At 40.4% G+C, this 16,154-nt stretch overlaps 6 protein-coding genes across 6 annotated transcripts; 2 read left to right on the top strand and 4 right to left on the bottom strand.

Moving 5' to 3' along the window:
* Window positions 1–15: 15 nt before the first annotated feature.
* PHALS_09427 (uncharacterized protein) lies at window positions 16–1,130 on the bottom strand (the record flags this gene model as incomplete). Its single annotated transcript, XM_024722659.1, has 4 exons — window positions 16–140; window positions 198–320; window positions 372–755; window positions 815–1,130. The coding sequence occupies 4 exons, from the start codon at window positions 1,128–1,130 to the stop codon at window positions 16–18; spliced, it is 948 nt and encodes a 315-aa protein (XP_024571670.1).
* A 266-nt stretch (window positions 1,131–1,396) lies between these two features.
* On the top strand, window positions 1,397–2,606 carry PHALS_09426 (Predicted seven transmembrane receptor-rhodopsin family; the record flags this gene model as incomplete). Its single annotated transcript, XM_024722648.1, has 2 exons — window positions 1,397–1,585; window positions 1,638–2,606. The coding sequence occupies 2 exons, from the start codon at window positions 1,397–1,399 to the stop codon at window positions 2,604–2,606; spliced, it is 1,158 nt and encodes a 385-aa protein (XP_024571669.1).
* Window positions 2,607–2,681: 75 nt separating this feature from the next.
* PHALS_09425 (condensin complex subunit) lies at window positions 2,682–5,520 on the bottom strand (the record flags this gene model as incomplete). Its single annotated transcript, XM_024722637.1, has 3 exons — window positions 2,682–2,801; window positions 2,864–5,101; window positions 5,167–5,520. The coding sequence occupies 3 exons, from the start codon at window positions 5,518–5,520 to the stop codon at window positions 2,682–2,684; spliced, it is 2,712 nt and encodes a 903-aa protein (XP_024571668.1).
* Window positions 5,521–8,860: 3,340 nt separating this feature from the next.
* PHALS_09424 (Ankyrin) lies at window positions 8,861–11,257 on the top strand (the record flags this gene model as incomplete). The annotated part of the gene is made up of 1 exon (XM_024722626.1): window positions 8,861–11,257. The coding sequence occupies one exon, from the start codon at window positions 8,861–8,863 to the stop codon at window positions 11,255–11,257; it is 2,397 nt and encodes a 798-aa protein (XP_024571667.1).
* Window positions 11,258–13,404: 2,147 nt separating this feature from the next.
* PHALS_09423 (uncharacterized protein) lies at window positions 13,405–13,830 on the bottom strand (the record flags this gene model as incomplete). The annotated part of the gene is made up of 2 exons (XM_024722615.1): window positions 13,405–13,600; window positions 13,814–13,830. 2 exons carry the CDS (start codon window positions 13,828–13,830, stop codon window positions 13,405–13,407), a joined length of 213 nt encoding a protein of 70 aa, XP_024571666.1.
* A 1,459-nt stretch (window positions 13,831–15,289) lies between these two features.
* PHALS_09422 (uncharacterized protein) lies at window positions 15,290–15,537 on the bottom strand (the record flags this gene model as incomplete). The annotated part of the gene is made up of 2 exons (XM_024722604.1): window positions 15,290–15,357; window positions 15,420–15,537. The coding sequence occupies 2 exons, from the start codon at window positions 15,535–15,537 to the stop codon at window positions 15,290–15,292; spliced, it is 186 nt and encodes a 61-aa protein (XP_024571665.1).
* Window positions 15,538–16,154: the final 617 nt, after the last annotated feature.

Below are 16,154 nucleotides of genomic sequence, written 5' to 3'. Positions count from 1 at the left end.
CAGCATTCAGTAGCTTTACCATCGAGCTCGACTATCTTGATTTAAATCAACATATTCAGCATCAATGACAGTCTTACGTCGTCCATTTACCGAAGAATCACGCAAGAGATCAATCTTGATTCCACTTTGACGATTGTAATCTAGTCATCACTTTTTAAATACCTTTGAAATCAACAAAACAAGTATCATGAACGTACATTTAAGTTCCGTGAATTTCAACTTGCCTTCTAAATCAATCGAAGCTTTCATTATCACATGCGTAGACCCATACGCTCCATTAACCGGAAACTTCGCTTCAATGCTTCCAATTCCATTCACAGCTACACAGCAGATGTTAATCAATTTATCAAAAAAATCATCAATCCACCTACTTGTCTCGATCCACGTTTCCGGTCCTCCAACACTCACATCATTTCCCATTTCTTCACATATACGTTCATTTCGTTGCAAGTATTCATTCGTACGACGTCGTACTTCTCCTGCTCTTGCCATTGAATTTTGCATTGTTTGACCAAGAACTGAAAAGATCGTTTTGACAAATCCTCGAACGAGAAATGGCATATCATGTACAAGTGATTCCAGATCATTTGAAACTTGTACCTTTTGACGTTGTCGTTTACGATTGAACATATCGTTTAGTATGTCAAGATTCGAGTTGATAGTGTTGTTTTCGGATTGAAAGGGACGAAAGATTCGCTTGTATAAAGTATACATTCCAAATCCTGCTGCTCCAATAATTACAACTCCGAACGCTACTACAAAGAAAGTGAGTGAAAACAATTGAATTTCTGAGTACTGACTTAAGTCCACGTACATGACGTTGAGGCGATGAGTGCACTTGTACCGAGTAGTATGAGGCCTCCAGTCTTGAGTTTAGACTTCCAATCGTTACTGCTTTGCCATGACTTTCGTTTAGATGAAAAGGATGATTGTTGTAGTATTATGAGTGATGAGTGAGGGATGAAAGTTGGAGTACGAGAAGAGATGAGAGATGGACGTATGGAATTTGATCCATTCAGACTGGAAATTCGAGAGTTGAAAACGCTAGATGAAGTGTGTAGAGATGCGCATGCACGAAGACTTGCTATGGTCAATGAAGACGTGCTGCGACGCAGTAATAGCGAGCTCATCACTGGAGTTATAGACGGTAATACAGGTTTTATGCGTAATGTTTTAAGATCGAGAAGCTGGGAGATGTACTGGTTTGAGTTAGTTACTGAAATAGACCATTTAACACGCGTGACATTTGTACTGTTTTAAGTTACCTCCTGATATTGTTATGAGTATCTTCTTAAGTAACACCGATTGCGTATTGTATTAAAGTCAGCAAAACCTTGGTACTGTTCTAGGTTAATTCTATGTGTAAGAAATCTCATTCCTCGTCAATTTCGACTTCATGGCGCAATACTGGCCGACAAATGTGCTCTTAACTCCACCTGGTAATACTCGAACACCACCTGAAGCCGAGATCCAACACCTGGTATGGACAATAGCTGGTATCTTCGTAGCTGTATCAATTATTTCATCCACGCTACTAATTCGCGGTCATCTCAATCACTTTACGCAACCAATTGTTCAAAGCAAGGTAAACAGTAACCTCAATTTTTATCTTTCATTTCTAATTAATTTACTTGTAGATTGTCGGAATTCTATGGATGGTGCCAATCTACGCAACTGATTCGTGGTTAAGTCTACGATTTAAAAACGCTGCTTTATATCTCGATCTCATGCGAGATTCCTACGAAGGTTATGTCATTTATCTCTTTTTAGCACTAATGATTGCTTATATCAGTAAAGGAAGTAACGAAGAGATGATCGCAATCTTAAATACGTTACCAGCTGTCCAACATCCATGGCCAGTTAAGAAATGGGTCAAACCAATTGGAATGGGATCAAATTTTTTAAAACATTGTAAAATGGCAACAATGCAATTTGTGGTGCTAAAACCATTGATGGCACTTGTAGCCATTGGGTTACAATTCAATCATATGTACGATCAAGGGAATTTTAGTACGACCAAAGGTTACGTCTACATCAGTCTCGTGGTCAATCTTTCGATTACATACGCTTTTTATTACTTGGTGCTCTTTTATATGGCACTTTGCTCTCAATTAGCACCATATCATCCTGTTCCCAAGTTCTTATGTATCAAAATTGTGTTATTTCTTTCCTTCTGGCAAAGCGTTGTGCTTGCGTTTCTATCTCGTTTTGAAATCATTCATCAACTTGGTTCATGGAGTGTTGAAAATGTCACGACAGGAATTCAAAATTTACTCATTTGTTTCGAAATGTCGTTTGTTGCTATAGCACATCATCGAGCATTTCCTTATGAACCTTATAAACATGGAAATCCAGCATTACGTACAAATATTTTGGCTGATTATCTTGCTTTTGAAGATGCTGTTCGTGATTTTAATGAAGTGATGCCTGTGGTACTTCCAACACCTTTTAAACCTGGTGCCGAGACTTTGAAAACGAAAAAACACTATCAAATGACACAATCAAACGAACAATTCAGCTCGGAAACTGTACGTCTACTAACTGATGGTGTAGATCAATCAAAACCATCAAATTTCAAATCAAAATCGCGTGGTTGGAAACTATAGCGTATTGAAACAATTAAACTACTCACACGTCGTTATCTCGATGCTTTTTGATCATCTTTCTACAGTATCAAATGATTATTCTTTTCGAATCTGAAAATTACAAAGATTCGTTTGACCAACTAATTCCAGACCCTTTTCATTTGCAAGATGAAGCACACAAATGAAGTAAAAAGAAACTGTGACGTTCGAAGGCACCTACAAGTAATTCACGTTAGTTTTTCCTTTCAATTACCAATGAAACATTCATCCTATCGTACCTTGTTAGCAACGCTTTCCACCATACTAGAAAAGTTTGTTTCAATACGATTGTTTTCCTCATTTTCAAGCAAACGTTTACGTGAATTTCCTTCACTCGCATCGTTATCACGTTCGTTATTTTTCTCAACATTCTCTTCACGATTTCCAACAATTCGTTTCTCCAAATCCTCCCAAATGGTACCTTTTAACTTCTTGACATCCACACGCTTAGCAAAACGTTCATAATGAACGCCAATCTTCTCTACAACGCGATCAGCTTGAACTAAACCTTCTACTGAATACATCGCTTCTGTACCATATCCATCAACTTCAGTCGTGCTTTCATCTTCATCGTCATACTCACCTTCAAACCCACCACCATCATAAGTAAAAGGCATTTCTTGATCCTGATCAATAGCAAGATCGTCACGACTGTCTCCAAACTTAAATGTTTCTTTCTTAATGCCTTCCCGATGAGCGCTATCCAATCCTGTACTACGGTTTCGAAAATATCGAGTCTTTTCCTTCATAAAATGGCGAAAAAACAAATCGAGTTGAATATGTGCGTCTACAGGCAAGACAAGATCAACTGCATTCTCCATCTGTCTCTTTAAATTTCCTTTTGAGATTTCTAGACTTGATGTTGACTTTGGAGTTTTCAATCTTGATAAATCAGGCGATTCACCAAAGAAATCAACGAGAATAGCAACTTTCTTATCCATTCCAATACTCGTTCCTTTTCTCACTTGATCCGATGAGTCCAATAGCTCACTTTTGATAACTAGACCATCTTCATCCACTTCAAGTCCATGATGATCAGTTTCTTCTTTAATATGTTGTTTCATTTGAACTTTACGTACTGCAGGGAACTTCCAGTGTCCAGGACCTGCCCAATTTCGAAGTAATTTCACATCAAAATACGAATAATCATTCTTGCCATCTTCGTCTTCATTTTCCATTGTAGCAGATCGAAACAAAGCTGATTCAATCATCTGTGAAAAGAGATGATTGTCATAATTCTCAGGTATGTTTTTGTTCACCTTTGCACGAAAGAAATCAGCAGCATTTGAAATTAAAGACACTTGCTGATTAAGTGGAGAACTTGCTTCTGTGCTATCATCTTGCACACTTTCTTCATCATCACAGGCAACCAAATCAATCACTTTCGTTTCATTTTCAATCTCTATATTGTCACTTGGAGAATCGATCTCAATGACATTATCTTCAATAGAATCCTGACCGTCATCATCATCATATTCTCCATTGTCATCACATAAATCCACTGAAATATCATGTTGTACTTGTTCAACCTCCACTTCATCTTCTTTTGCACCTTCCATTATTCGTGCAAGATTTCTTGTCACAGCATCTCGTTTGTCTAGTGTTTGACGTCGACCTTTTACTGGTGTTTTCAATAGAAATTCATTCTGAACTCCAAGTTTATGACGAGCTTCATCTCCATACAATTCATCCAGCTGATCATACATTCGACATAATGGTGGACAAACTTGAAGATCTTGAACATTCTGTTGAATACAAGAAAGATCACCAAAAATTGATAAATTGATACGGTCATTTGCACCAAAGTCTGTGTTCAACTCTGCTTCTGTAGTATCATCTTCCACTTCCAAATCTTGACCTTGACATTGTTTCCTTTGCTCATTTTCTGTCGTTTGATCACTTTGAACATTGTTTTGATCACACTTTTCATTTTCATTCCTCACTTTCTTCTTCAAATTCGTTTCTGACTTGGCTGTAGTTTCATAAATTGGTTTACGAGTCACATAACTCACATCTGATGAATTTAACAAGATTTTACAACCATCATAAACACTTAAATTTGCCAACAACATTCCTTTTGCCCCTCCTTCATCAAATGATTGCGACATCTTATGAAATAAAGGATCAGCTTCACATTCCATTTCATAATTTTTTAAATTAATGTTGTTCAAATTCTTTTCAATCGTTCGTGCATGCGTTTTCGTTGTCTTGCGTCCAACTTTACGTTTCACTTCCATTTCATCATCTGTACCATGTTTTTGCTCTGTACGTGATAAATTTTCCAAAATCTTGTACGACGAATTCCAAGTATCATCCACTCGATAGGAATAAATTTTAATACTTGCATCTAATGTACAACTTGCTTTTTGAAAATTGTACGTATCATCAACTGTATCACCACTTCGTTTCGAGGAATCAAGAATATCTTCCATATGATCAATTAAATGAAGTGACCAGGAATTCTTGACATTAATTTTCTACCATATAAAACAAATCACTTCACATAAGTTTCAATACAACAATCGAAACTTCATTCTCTTACATTTTCCGACGACATTTTGATAATAGTTGAATACATTTCACTAATGTATTGCTTATTACGTGCTGGAGTTGCACTCAACCCTCCAGTTCCTGATATTGTACTCGATTTCTTTTCACCAGATGTAAGGGAACGTCGACGTTGTTGATATGCCAGAGAACGACGTCGTCGACGACGACGAGCGACCTCTTCTTTATCATTCTGGGATATCGAGCGTTTACGCTTACTTGTAACCCTTTTTTTAGAGTTTAATGAATGCTCTGTCTTCTCCTCTTTTTCATCTTCATCGTCGGTCATTTCGTATTGCTCGATATCACTTTCAAGGTCGCTCTTAGTCTCGACGCCTGTCGTCTCCATGGTGAGATTCCTGATGGTTGAAAGTTTATGTATTGTACATTTAGAATGAGAATAGAGAGGTAAAGTATTTGGACTGAGTTTTGAAGGATATAGATCCTAGAAATGATTAGAGGACAAAAATTATTAGATGTGGAAAGTTATAGTTTTGTAAGAATGTTGTCATGGCGTAAATATTACTTTTACTATATATACTTCGAATGACTACTTCTTATTTAGTCTACCATGACGAAAGAGACTAAAATATCTACTGCAAGCGCAACTAATGCCACACTTAGAAACAGTTCCGTACGGTGGTCTTTCCTGCCTTAAAAGTTGGAGACCTTCAATTTGATGCGCCGTGAATTCAAGCACTGGTCTCGTACATCATCAACTTCAACGTGGCAACATCCAAACGGACCGCAACTCTGCATTTGCTGAAGAGGTGTACAAGGCGGTAGGGAATCGGAGGACTTTCGTGCGAGCTTTACAGGAAGAAGATTGCCATATTCCTCTGCGACGCTCCTGCGCACAGCGGGACACTATATATAAACAAGCCCTTTTCATTATGATTCTGCGCAAATTTCTCCTTCAAGATTTAACGAGAAGAAACAAGGATTGCAGGCGGAACTTATGTTTTAAATTTCATAAAGTATTGCCCGATTGCATACGAATGTGGTAAAAAAGTGCTGCTTCTAGAAGGCGGTGAGCAATCCTGCAAAAAAGTTCATGCTATCCCTCGACTGCGCCTAGAAACTTGTGTCGATTGGTCTACTTGCGCCCTTTTGTGTTAGGACACTGCTCGCCGGGCTGGCGTGCTTGTCAAGAGCTGAAGACAACTCCTCAATTTAGCTTGGAATTTGCTCGGAAGCTACAGTAGAGATGCGATCGACTCTGCAGAAGCGCAATATGTTTGGCCACGTTGGCTTTTTCACCAACTGAAACGAGGTGCGTGCCCACTTGGCAAGACCGTCTCGCTTAAAATCAGGCTTGTGAGTGAGATTTTGAAAGACCTACGGCCACTTAACCTTTGCCAACCAAGTTTGGAAACGGCATAACTAAGATTGGATTTATAATCCGATAGCAGTCATTTGAACATTTGAAAGAAAAACTGAAACCAACGCCAAATCTGCATCTACCAAATTAATGTGAATGTAAAATCAGGCTCTCGCACCATTTGCTTTTAGCCTGTAACGGGGTTACACGTACCCTTGTATGAATAGGGGGGTCGCACGACCGACATAGGTATGTATTACACAAGCTAGTATAATCACACAGTGGTGTGGCTACAGCGCAACAAGAATCACCCACGTGGCGAAATTGCCAGAAGTAATGGATTGATGAGATTTTGCTGAATTAATAAGGCATTACTGTATGAATGGGAAAACCTAGGGTCTTAGATTTTGGCGACTCTGCCGGAACTATAATAGTTAAATAAAGTTTTCAATTTTGAACAGAAGTGATTGTTTGCCTTGGTTAAGGTTTAAGTACTTGGAGGTAGCGGATTGCGATCCGCTACACTCATACTGTTTCTTGGAAAGAACGTAAGGTCGATGACCTCAGCTTAGCTTCCTCTAAGCAAAGAGCTACGGCAGCGCCGCTGCATAGCCACTATTAAGGTGTAAGTAGCTTTGCTTAACGAAATGGGCAAAACACAGCTCAATCGATGCCTCTTATCTATACGCACGAGATTTTGACGTGGGTAATGCAAAGCGGCTAGATCTGCGCTGTACCGATCACTATTAAGCATGTCTGATTCGCCTTGTTATGCTCGATTCTTCGCGTCGCTTTTGGAGCATGTCATCGATTACGATGACATGGAGCTACTATAATCTGGGTCCTACTCACTTAATGCGTCGAGAAATCAAGCTTTTGTCTCGTACATCACCAACTTTAACGTGATAGCATCTAAATGGACCACATTGCTGCATTTACTGAAGGGGTAGACAAGACGGTTCAGGAATTAAGATGTTATGGCTTTTAAGCAATTAATCGTATATGGACGTGATGTTGTCGAAATTGCAAATACCTTTCTACCATCATGTGTGACAATAAGGATATAATCGCTTGACAGCAGTATCGTCGCTTGCTTCGAGGCAAACAGCCGACCTCTTCATCGGATGCATGCGTGGCTGCTACCAATCAGAAACAACATGATCAATTTGAAATCTACGTTTCGAGGGACATGTAGTAATTGGATCCTAGGCTCATAATATGTTAAAAGGTAGAAACAATGGTGAAGAGATTCAAGATTGGGATCAAAAATTCTTGTTTATACTTGGGACGTAGAGCATCAGCTCGAGAAAGAGACACAAGAGCGCCACGAAACACGTGTACAAACCTTTGCTGCTACAGTGGCATGAACGGAAGCATCAAAGAAAGTAGTTGATGCACGAATCAATCGAGGTGCTGCAAGTTTCAGACACAATATTGACCCATTGTATTTCTAATCCACCCGATGAGCACAAGATGTACTCCACAGAATCTAGCGATACCGTCATCGAATTGGTCACTCTGACAGCAGAATCTTCTGCAAGCACAAAGACCAGCTCCGCAGTGACGACTCAGCTCACTTTTTCGTAAGTCATCCGACAAATGCAATATTTGCAACTGCAGCGAGCTTTTCAAATAGTCAGATTCTGAAATATCAAGTCACGCTTCGAGCTCAACATAAAAAGCTCCCTATTGCACAAACAGGAGCTAAGAGCACGGTAAATTCTGAGTATCAGTAATTGTATGGAAATCAGTCCCAAGTGTGCCAAATATAAAAGTCTTGATTTATATCCACCGTAATTTCTTACAACCACTTCTGTGAAGTACTAGCATGTCAACGACATATCGAGATGTTGGTAACGATAGTCTACTTACTCTTCCGACAGCTTATGACCATCATATACTTACGTGTAACACAAATTTATGCTTAACGTAATCTTTGCCATATGTCTGAAATTCAAAAAAGAGAATTATTAGCATTCAAGGATGCCAACCTGGATATTTTCGGAGCATAAATTTTTTCAGACCAATGGATATGAATAGCATGACGCTAAAGGCACCTCAAATCTGGTGCCCTGCCTTTCAGCATGACAAAGACAAGTGAGACCTTTGTTGGCTATCTCCGAATCTTCTGTTTTAAAAATTCTATTGCTGGCAACGTTTTCTATAAAAGTTGATTACGAATGCCTTCTGCTCAGACAATCGGGGAAATAGCTCTGACCTGACCCTATCCAAAGTCTAAAGTCGACAGACTTCCATCTCGCCACTTTCATACTTCACTCTCTTGTATTCCATCTGTCGAGCTAGCTGGCTCTTGACATTGTGTCAAAGCAAATTTGAGACTTCGACCGACAAGCTTTACCAAGACACGATGAAGCGCTCGTTTCAAAACTTGTACCCAATGTCTGAAATTGTCAACGACATCACTTTTGTCACGGACAATGGACTTGTTGCTAGTGAAGCCATTGCGACAAGTAGACGAGCGTGGAAGCGCAGAGTCTTTTGTCCCAGTATACCTTCTGCTGTTCAAATCAAGTCGACATTTCTGCCTTGTACAACCCACCTCACATATTCACAGATGCCATCGCTACCGTGTCAATGGAGATGTGGCAATTTGGAGACTGCATTAAAGGAGGAAGCGTTATTGTGTCTTGTTCTTTCATTCCTTAATGTACGTGAGCATCAAATCATTCGACAAACGAATCGATCGTGGCAACGTCGTGTGCAAACGTTGGTTTTAGATCGACTAGACTTGTCATACTTCACCTCGCCAGTATGTACTCACACGCTTGATCGAGCATGCCAAGGAGTGTTAGCAAGCTACAGTCGCATTCGCCGACTTGATCTATCGGGTCAGCGTGCCCTTGTAGACCGAGATTTGCTCGTGCTTACCTCATGCTTCTGGTCTCATTTGGAAGAAATTGTCGTAGATGATTGTCAGGAGATTTCTGATTTTGGGTTGCTTGCTGTACTCAATGCCCAATCACTTCGACTGCGTTCTGTGTCTGTGCGCCGGTGCAAACGAGTGATTGGTGACCTATTTTTCACGCAACATTCGCCATTGCATCAACTTACAGGCTCCCACCCATCTCTTACTACTCTCAATCTTGACGACACAAACGTCACTTATGCCTTTATTTCTCGCGTTGAAGCTCATTTTCCGATGCTCCAACGTTTAAGTGCATTGCATACACCAGCACATCGAACGTTTTTCCAGCAAATTCCAGTACTGAACTCTCTTCTGCGTGAAATGCAGTTGCTTGTAAGCAATGAACTTGACGAATTGGTTTTGTCACCCGTTATTCTTGACGAGTTTACCAAGTGGCGGTTGAGTCGTCATGGAAATAAAGTGGGAGTTTTTGAACGGACAATAGTAGCGAACGGTCTGCAAGCATTGCTTGACGTCCCCTTGCTTTTGACAAGCACCGAAGATTCTACTGATGATATTGAAGGCGAAAATTCGGTATTGATCTCACTTTTGCTTCATGCGTGCGTACGTGGAAAAATTCGATTGCTGTCAAGTATTTTAGCAGTAGGACGCAACGGCATTGCGTTTGACTTGGAAAATACGGATGCTGACGGCCATTCACCTTTAAGTCTTGCGGTTTCCAATGGATTTGTTGAGGCCACACGGATGCTTTTACAAGCTGGAAGTAACATCGAAACTCGATCATTGAGCTTAGTGACTCCTCTCTATCGGGCCAGTGAACATGGTTGGGATGGTTTAGTAGACATGCTACTAGACGCTAATGCACGAAGGGATTGTAGTACGACAGGGGGTGCAACTGCGTTGTGTGTTGCTGCTAAGAATGGCCATCGGTCGACTGTTCTACGACTTTTGGCTGCTGAAAAGCAAGCTGAAGATGAAGTACAAGTTCGAGGTCGATGCAATAAGTATCAGCTAGTTCAAGCACTATTTCTTGCATGCGAGGGTGGCCACTTGTTTGTGGTCTCTGATCTTTTGCTACTTACTGAGCTTAATGCAAATGTTCTTATGAACGACAATGTATCTCCACTTTACTTGGCATGTCAAATGGGATATGAAGACATTGTGTTGTTACTACTGGAACGTGGAGGTAATCCTTCTTTTCAACGTCCACAAGGCGGTGTGTCTTGTCTGTATATTGCAGCTCAAGAAGGACATAATGAGATTGTACGAATGTTAATTCTTGCTGGAGCTAACGTGAATGCTAAAATGAACGATATGTCCACTGCGCTACATATTGCGGCGCGTATGGGTAGAAAAACTGTGTCGCAAACGCTGCTGAGTTACGGAGCACGTCTAAACGATCAAACAAGATCGGGATTGACAGCTTTATATATTGCAAGTGAGGAAGGTCATACAGAGCTAGTTCAGTGTCTATTAAATTTAGGAGCAGCTCGTGATATTCAGACATCTAGTGGTGCTACAGCCTTGTTTGCAGCTGTTCATCGTGGCCACAATTCGGTCGTGGAAATGCTGTTACTTCATGGTGCAAATACTTCAGTGTCAAAATATAACGGTGCGAGCCCATTAGATGCTGCAGTTATGGTAGGCAATACCAATATCGCACGACTGCTTTTACGCTTTGGTGCACGCGTGGGAGGGTTGGCTTTGCACTTTGCGGAGCGCCGACAAAATATTGGAAATCTACATGCTCTGCTACAAGCAAGTTACTCGAGTCAACAGCTTTTTCAAGCCATTGAAACGAGAAACCAATCTACACATACTTTAATTGCTCCAACGAAAGTAGATTCGAAGCACGGAAAAACATTTGGTAGCGTATGACCACTGTACTAATATAATATGTTTTAACGTCGATATCAAACATTTCTTGAAAGGATACATCAAGCTGGAATTACACATGAAATTCTTTACGATTAAATGACTTTGAAACTTGTTGAGCACAAATCTTCCAATTCTTGTCAACTAGTGATGCGGTTGTAAGCTTAAGATGCAGCTTGATTGTTGAGTACAGATTGTCTCATTTCTCGCGTCAAATCCTTTTGTGTTAGATCATACTATCAACCCATTCATTTCACTTCTTCGGATTCTGCTGGTCATTTAATTCTTTATTAACTTAGTGTTCTACATTGAACTTCCTTCTAACACTAGGAGTGCCTCAACATACATCTTTTCTGCGAAAACACCTCGCATCTTAATTTAACGAGGTGGATACTCTGCTTTGTTGTGGATTACTTCAGCAACGATCACATATCGGCAAGAAAATATTTATCTGATTACGTGGAGCTCTTTGTCATATTTTCCGTGTTAACGGTCAGAAAGTCACGCCGCTCTTAAAACCTGGGACTCGTTTATCAGCATCAACACGCTATCAAAAATATTGTAAAGGAAAGTGTCCGCTGAAGCATCTCCTACGCTTTATCAAGCAAAGCGTTGTGTATCACTTAGTGTATGCCGATCTAAAACTCGTCATAAGGTGAGATGCTCACCAGATTCTTGAAGCTTGGATAAGGCTACTGACCGAGCTTATCGCTCAATATATGGCCAAGTTGTTACTCACGTGATATGTGCGATTTGTGTGTCAAGAGTAGCAGAGTCTTTTTTGGTTGTGTATTTATCAGGCCACGACATTAATGTATATAGGGTAAGAATACCCATCTGTTTTGTGCGCTAATTTTCATTTGACCAGTTAGCAAATTCTGAAGATCCACTGTATAATCAAGCTATAAATGATGAAATGTATTGTTTTGAATTTGCTGGGGTTTGAAACTCGCATCGTAGACCGAAAGGAGGAGATCAATGGAGTTGTCGTGCACATTACACTGAAGAATCGTTCGACTTGATGAGTCCACGCTACCAAACGCACAGAATGCGTCCGGAATCTGTTTCTAGGACGCGAAGCCTCGAGCCTCTTAAATGCTTTTCTCATATTTATGAAAAACCTCTTGAAAAAGCTGACTAAACATACGTTATATCCTTTACAATGAAGGCTTTGCCCACTGCACTTTGCTAAGGTGCTCAATCACAATATTTTAGTACTTCTCTGATTCATTTAAGCTTCCTTTTCAACTCTGACGGTCAACAGTGTGTACACCATCACAAAGTACGAACCCGTTCCGGAAAGGCTCTTTATGGCTTGAGCATCAGTCGCCAAATGGCAGATAGCCTTGACATTGTAGAGTATTGAGAGAAGGCAATTCATGTCAAGGTTGTTATATATCTGCGTCCACATTCGAAGCGAAATCTTCACAGTTATCAGTCGGAGCAGGAAGTCAGCCCGCCATAAAGAGCTAGCTCAATAAGCACACTACACGCGCAACTCTCTTTGGTTGGCTCTAAATTGCAAAATGATGAACGACATTTGACGAGACAGCTTAATGATCAAAGCCGCAAATCTGAAATGGCCGCGGTCCGGTTAGCAAGTATTTATTCTATTATAGAGTCCGTAACAATTTGAAGGGGAAAAGCATGGTCTGACAGGACTCTGCATTCATTAGACAAATTGGGATAAAGCTTTGGGCCACTAAAAGTGCTACTAATTCGGGCAATCTTCCCAGAGGCTGACAGCATCCGACCCCGGTTATGAGATTTGAGTTAGTATAATCCCCGATTATGAGGTTTAAGTTAATATCATCGATTGAAACGGCTATAGCTGTCAACAGTTAAGTGAATTTTCCAGCTGTCACGATGAAGGGCAGAAGTTCAAAAGTTTTGATATTAACGACAAGCTATGTCATTATATGAAAGTGATATGGTGACGATGTTGCTGCCAACACTGACGCATAAATTGCATACATCGCAGATGGTTAGAGCCAAGCAACGGCATTTTGAAGTTATCGAGGGTATACTTTATTGCAAGTAGCTCCTTGTCGTGAGCAGAATATTACGTCTCGAGAGACAGAGTGCATCTTGTTGTCGTCACGAAATAGCTGAGCTATTGAACGTCAAGGATTTGATTAGGTCTGCTCTTGCTAGAGATCGACGAATGGTTCGATTTCGGGAACGCTCTCGACGGGTGATTCGATTTCAGGAACGCTGTCGACGGGTGATTCGTTTTTCGGGAACTCTATCTCTGACAGTCCAATATTTGGCATAAGCACTCCGGAACATGGACCAGTTGAGCTGGGTTGCGAGTAAGTCTGTATGTTCGTGGTCCTCACTGGCAGCCTATTGCTAAAAAAGAGAACACATGATAACAAATTCTACTGACTACCTCTTCATAAACATTGGCAGGAAATGAGCCCAGTCACGAGGTTTTTTTCCATCACGGATCGGAAAAGTTAAATTGGTAAATAATCGTGGTTTTTTTAATTGTATTTATGAAGAGTAGAAGCTCCAAAGTTTCAGCGATTACGACAAACTACATAACGGGACACGCACCCTTTCCACGAGCACATTTCGAGGTTGTCCTTCAAGCATTCAACTTATGCGACCGGACGACCGAGCACATCGCACGCTGATAGGTTGATTTCTTAGTGTCGTCAACAATACGCGGATGATGGATTTGTACAATCAACCCAATAGTAAAACAAAAAAAATCAGTGACCAGATAACTATTTCGCTCACAAGTCATGAGTGACATTGTTAAAAAATAAGTCTATTGTTGATTGATACTGTATATCCGCTTTACTATCAACAATGATTTATCCCTATGCAATGCATCGCATGAAGCTATCAGCCCGTTCTCTTCTCTTCTCTCTGTGTCCCGAACATCTCTCCTATAAGCAGCTTCAATCCACTTGTCAGTACTAAGTATCAATTATGACGATTTATCATGGCACTTACTTGGTCCTTTGGGTTTTACTTAGAGCATGTGTGGGTACTGCATAATAGGGTGTATACTTCGCTATACTCTCCATAGTAAAAAAAGGGCCTCAGTGGAACCGCTTTCATGATATCTTTTCTAATCAAGGAGCTGTGAAATCGAAGTAAACTCTTAACAGCATCCATCGTACCATAAATTGTCTCACGTTGCACATTTTGGTGCCAGCTCCACAAGCATACTTCATATATTGGACCTCTTTTCACTAATCATTCGCATGAATTGAAACATACAGGGCGACATGCGGATGATGTCCGACAAGATCTATTTGATAAGGTAGCCAAAATGGTCTGAGAAACAATCTCAGTGTTTGTTTAAGTTCCTATTTGAAACAAATATATACAGCGGCACCATTTCTGTCTACAAGTAAAAACAAAAATAAGGCGCTCTTTATTCCTCGCATCTGCACGAGCTGCACAATTCCTACCTTTGCCATACAAGAGTGCGTGCAACAACATCGGCTGCGAGGCTCACGACGTCATCTAGCTCGATACAACGAGTCAACCCGTCAACAAGCACAAAAAATGCAGCGTGAAGATAATGTATGGTGTTTCTCGGCGATGTATCGGCAAGATATATAAGAACATGTAATCTTATATGTTGCCTCAAACATGGAGCATTAGACAAAACATGGCATGGGTTAGATAATTGCACCGCGAACAAATGAATACGAATTTAAAGCGTCATTTATTCAGGCAATTATGTTAGGACTTTTGACCTGACACTATCAAGCTAAACATAGTGTAGCTTCATTTTCAAGCAATAAACCAAAATTACTGCCGGTCTAGATGCCATCCTTTCGAAGACAAAGTTATCAAGGGTTCTGCAGCAGGTTTGGGAGAATTTCCATCAACAAGAACAAAATTGTCAAAGCTGCTTTAACAAAAGACGAATGCGTCAAAGGACATCTATCGGAAGTTCCTAGATACAGTGCATTCGCTGGTTGAACGCATTCAATCCAGTCCCAGAGGCTCTAAGAATTTATACAAAGCGTACGATTGCGAGCCTAATGAGTTTGGCTTCATTTGATTCGCTTACAACCGAGTAAGCAGGTAGTTAGTCTGGCACAACTGCTCACACTCACATGATGAAGCGATCGCATCTAAACAAGTCATAAAGACTTCATAACCCCTTAAAGAGTGATACATGTTGAAAAGTATATACTATAATTGTAGCGGTGGTGTACACGAAACTTTGACGGCTCCAAAATCGAGCCGACCACAATGACCAAGTATGGCGAAGAAACAAGCAACTTGGGTATATGTTGAGCGCTAGCATGCATACCACCAACTAGGCACAAGGCGATGAAGTCACGGCTAAAAAGGCTAATGATTCAGACCGTGGTAAGATAATGTTCAAGACATGCAATTAAAGACAGAACCGTCAAAGCAGCTCCTCAAGTATTCACGATGGCGTAAGAGCTAATAACTTAGACTCATGAAGCAGTAAAACTGATTATACAAAACTTAAACAGACTACCTGATGTCAAAAAAAAGTCGGAGTACAAATATTGGGGCTTATTAGTGCAATATTTAAACTGCACCTGTTCTACACACTACACATATATACTCTATAGATTTTTCATCTATAGAGCAATTGACGTAATTAGTCCATTCACTAAGGCAACACGATCGTTGAGCACTTAGAAAGCAAGGTTACAATAAAAATTCTAGTAAATCATTACAGGGAGGATAGACTGTTTTGCTCCAATCAGGGTCGAAACGGAGAGCCTTTCAGATAAATTGGGTCTAAGCTTCTTCTCAAAAACCCAAATTCATTTTTCTTAGCTAAATCAAAGTAAAAGTGATACTATATGTATGGTATATCAGTGATGACAGTAACCATATGCAGTACATTTTGCTAGGCTTGCGGCATTTGTATCCCGCGTGCTGCTACCGC

Source organism: Plasmopara halstedii, assembly GCF_900000015.1.
Source record: "Plasmopara halstedii genome assembly, contig: Scaffold_42, whole genome shotgun sequence".
NCBI lineage: Eukaryota > Oomycota > Peronosporomycetes > Peronosporales > Peronosporaceae > Plasmopara > Plasmopara halstedii.
The sequence above is the reverse complement of the archived record's forward strand: the minus strand, read 5'-3'. Positions and strand labels throughout refer to the sequence as shown.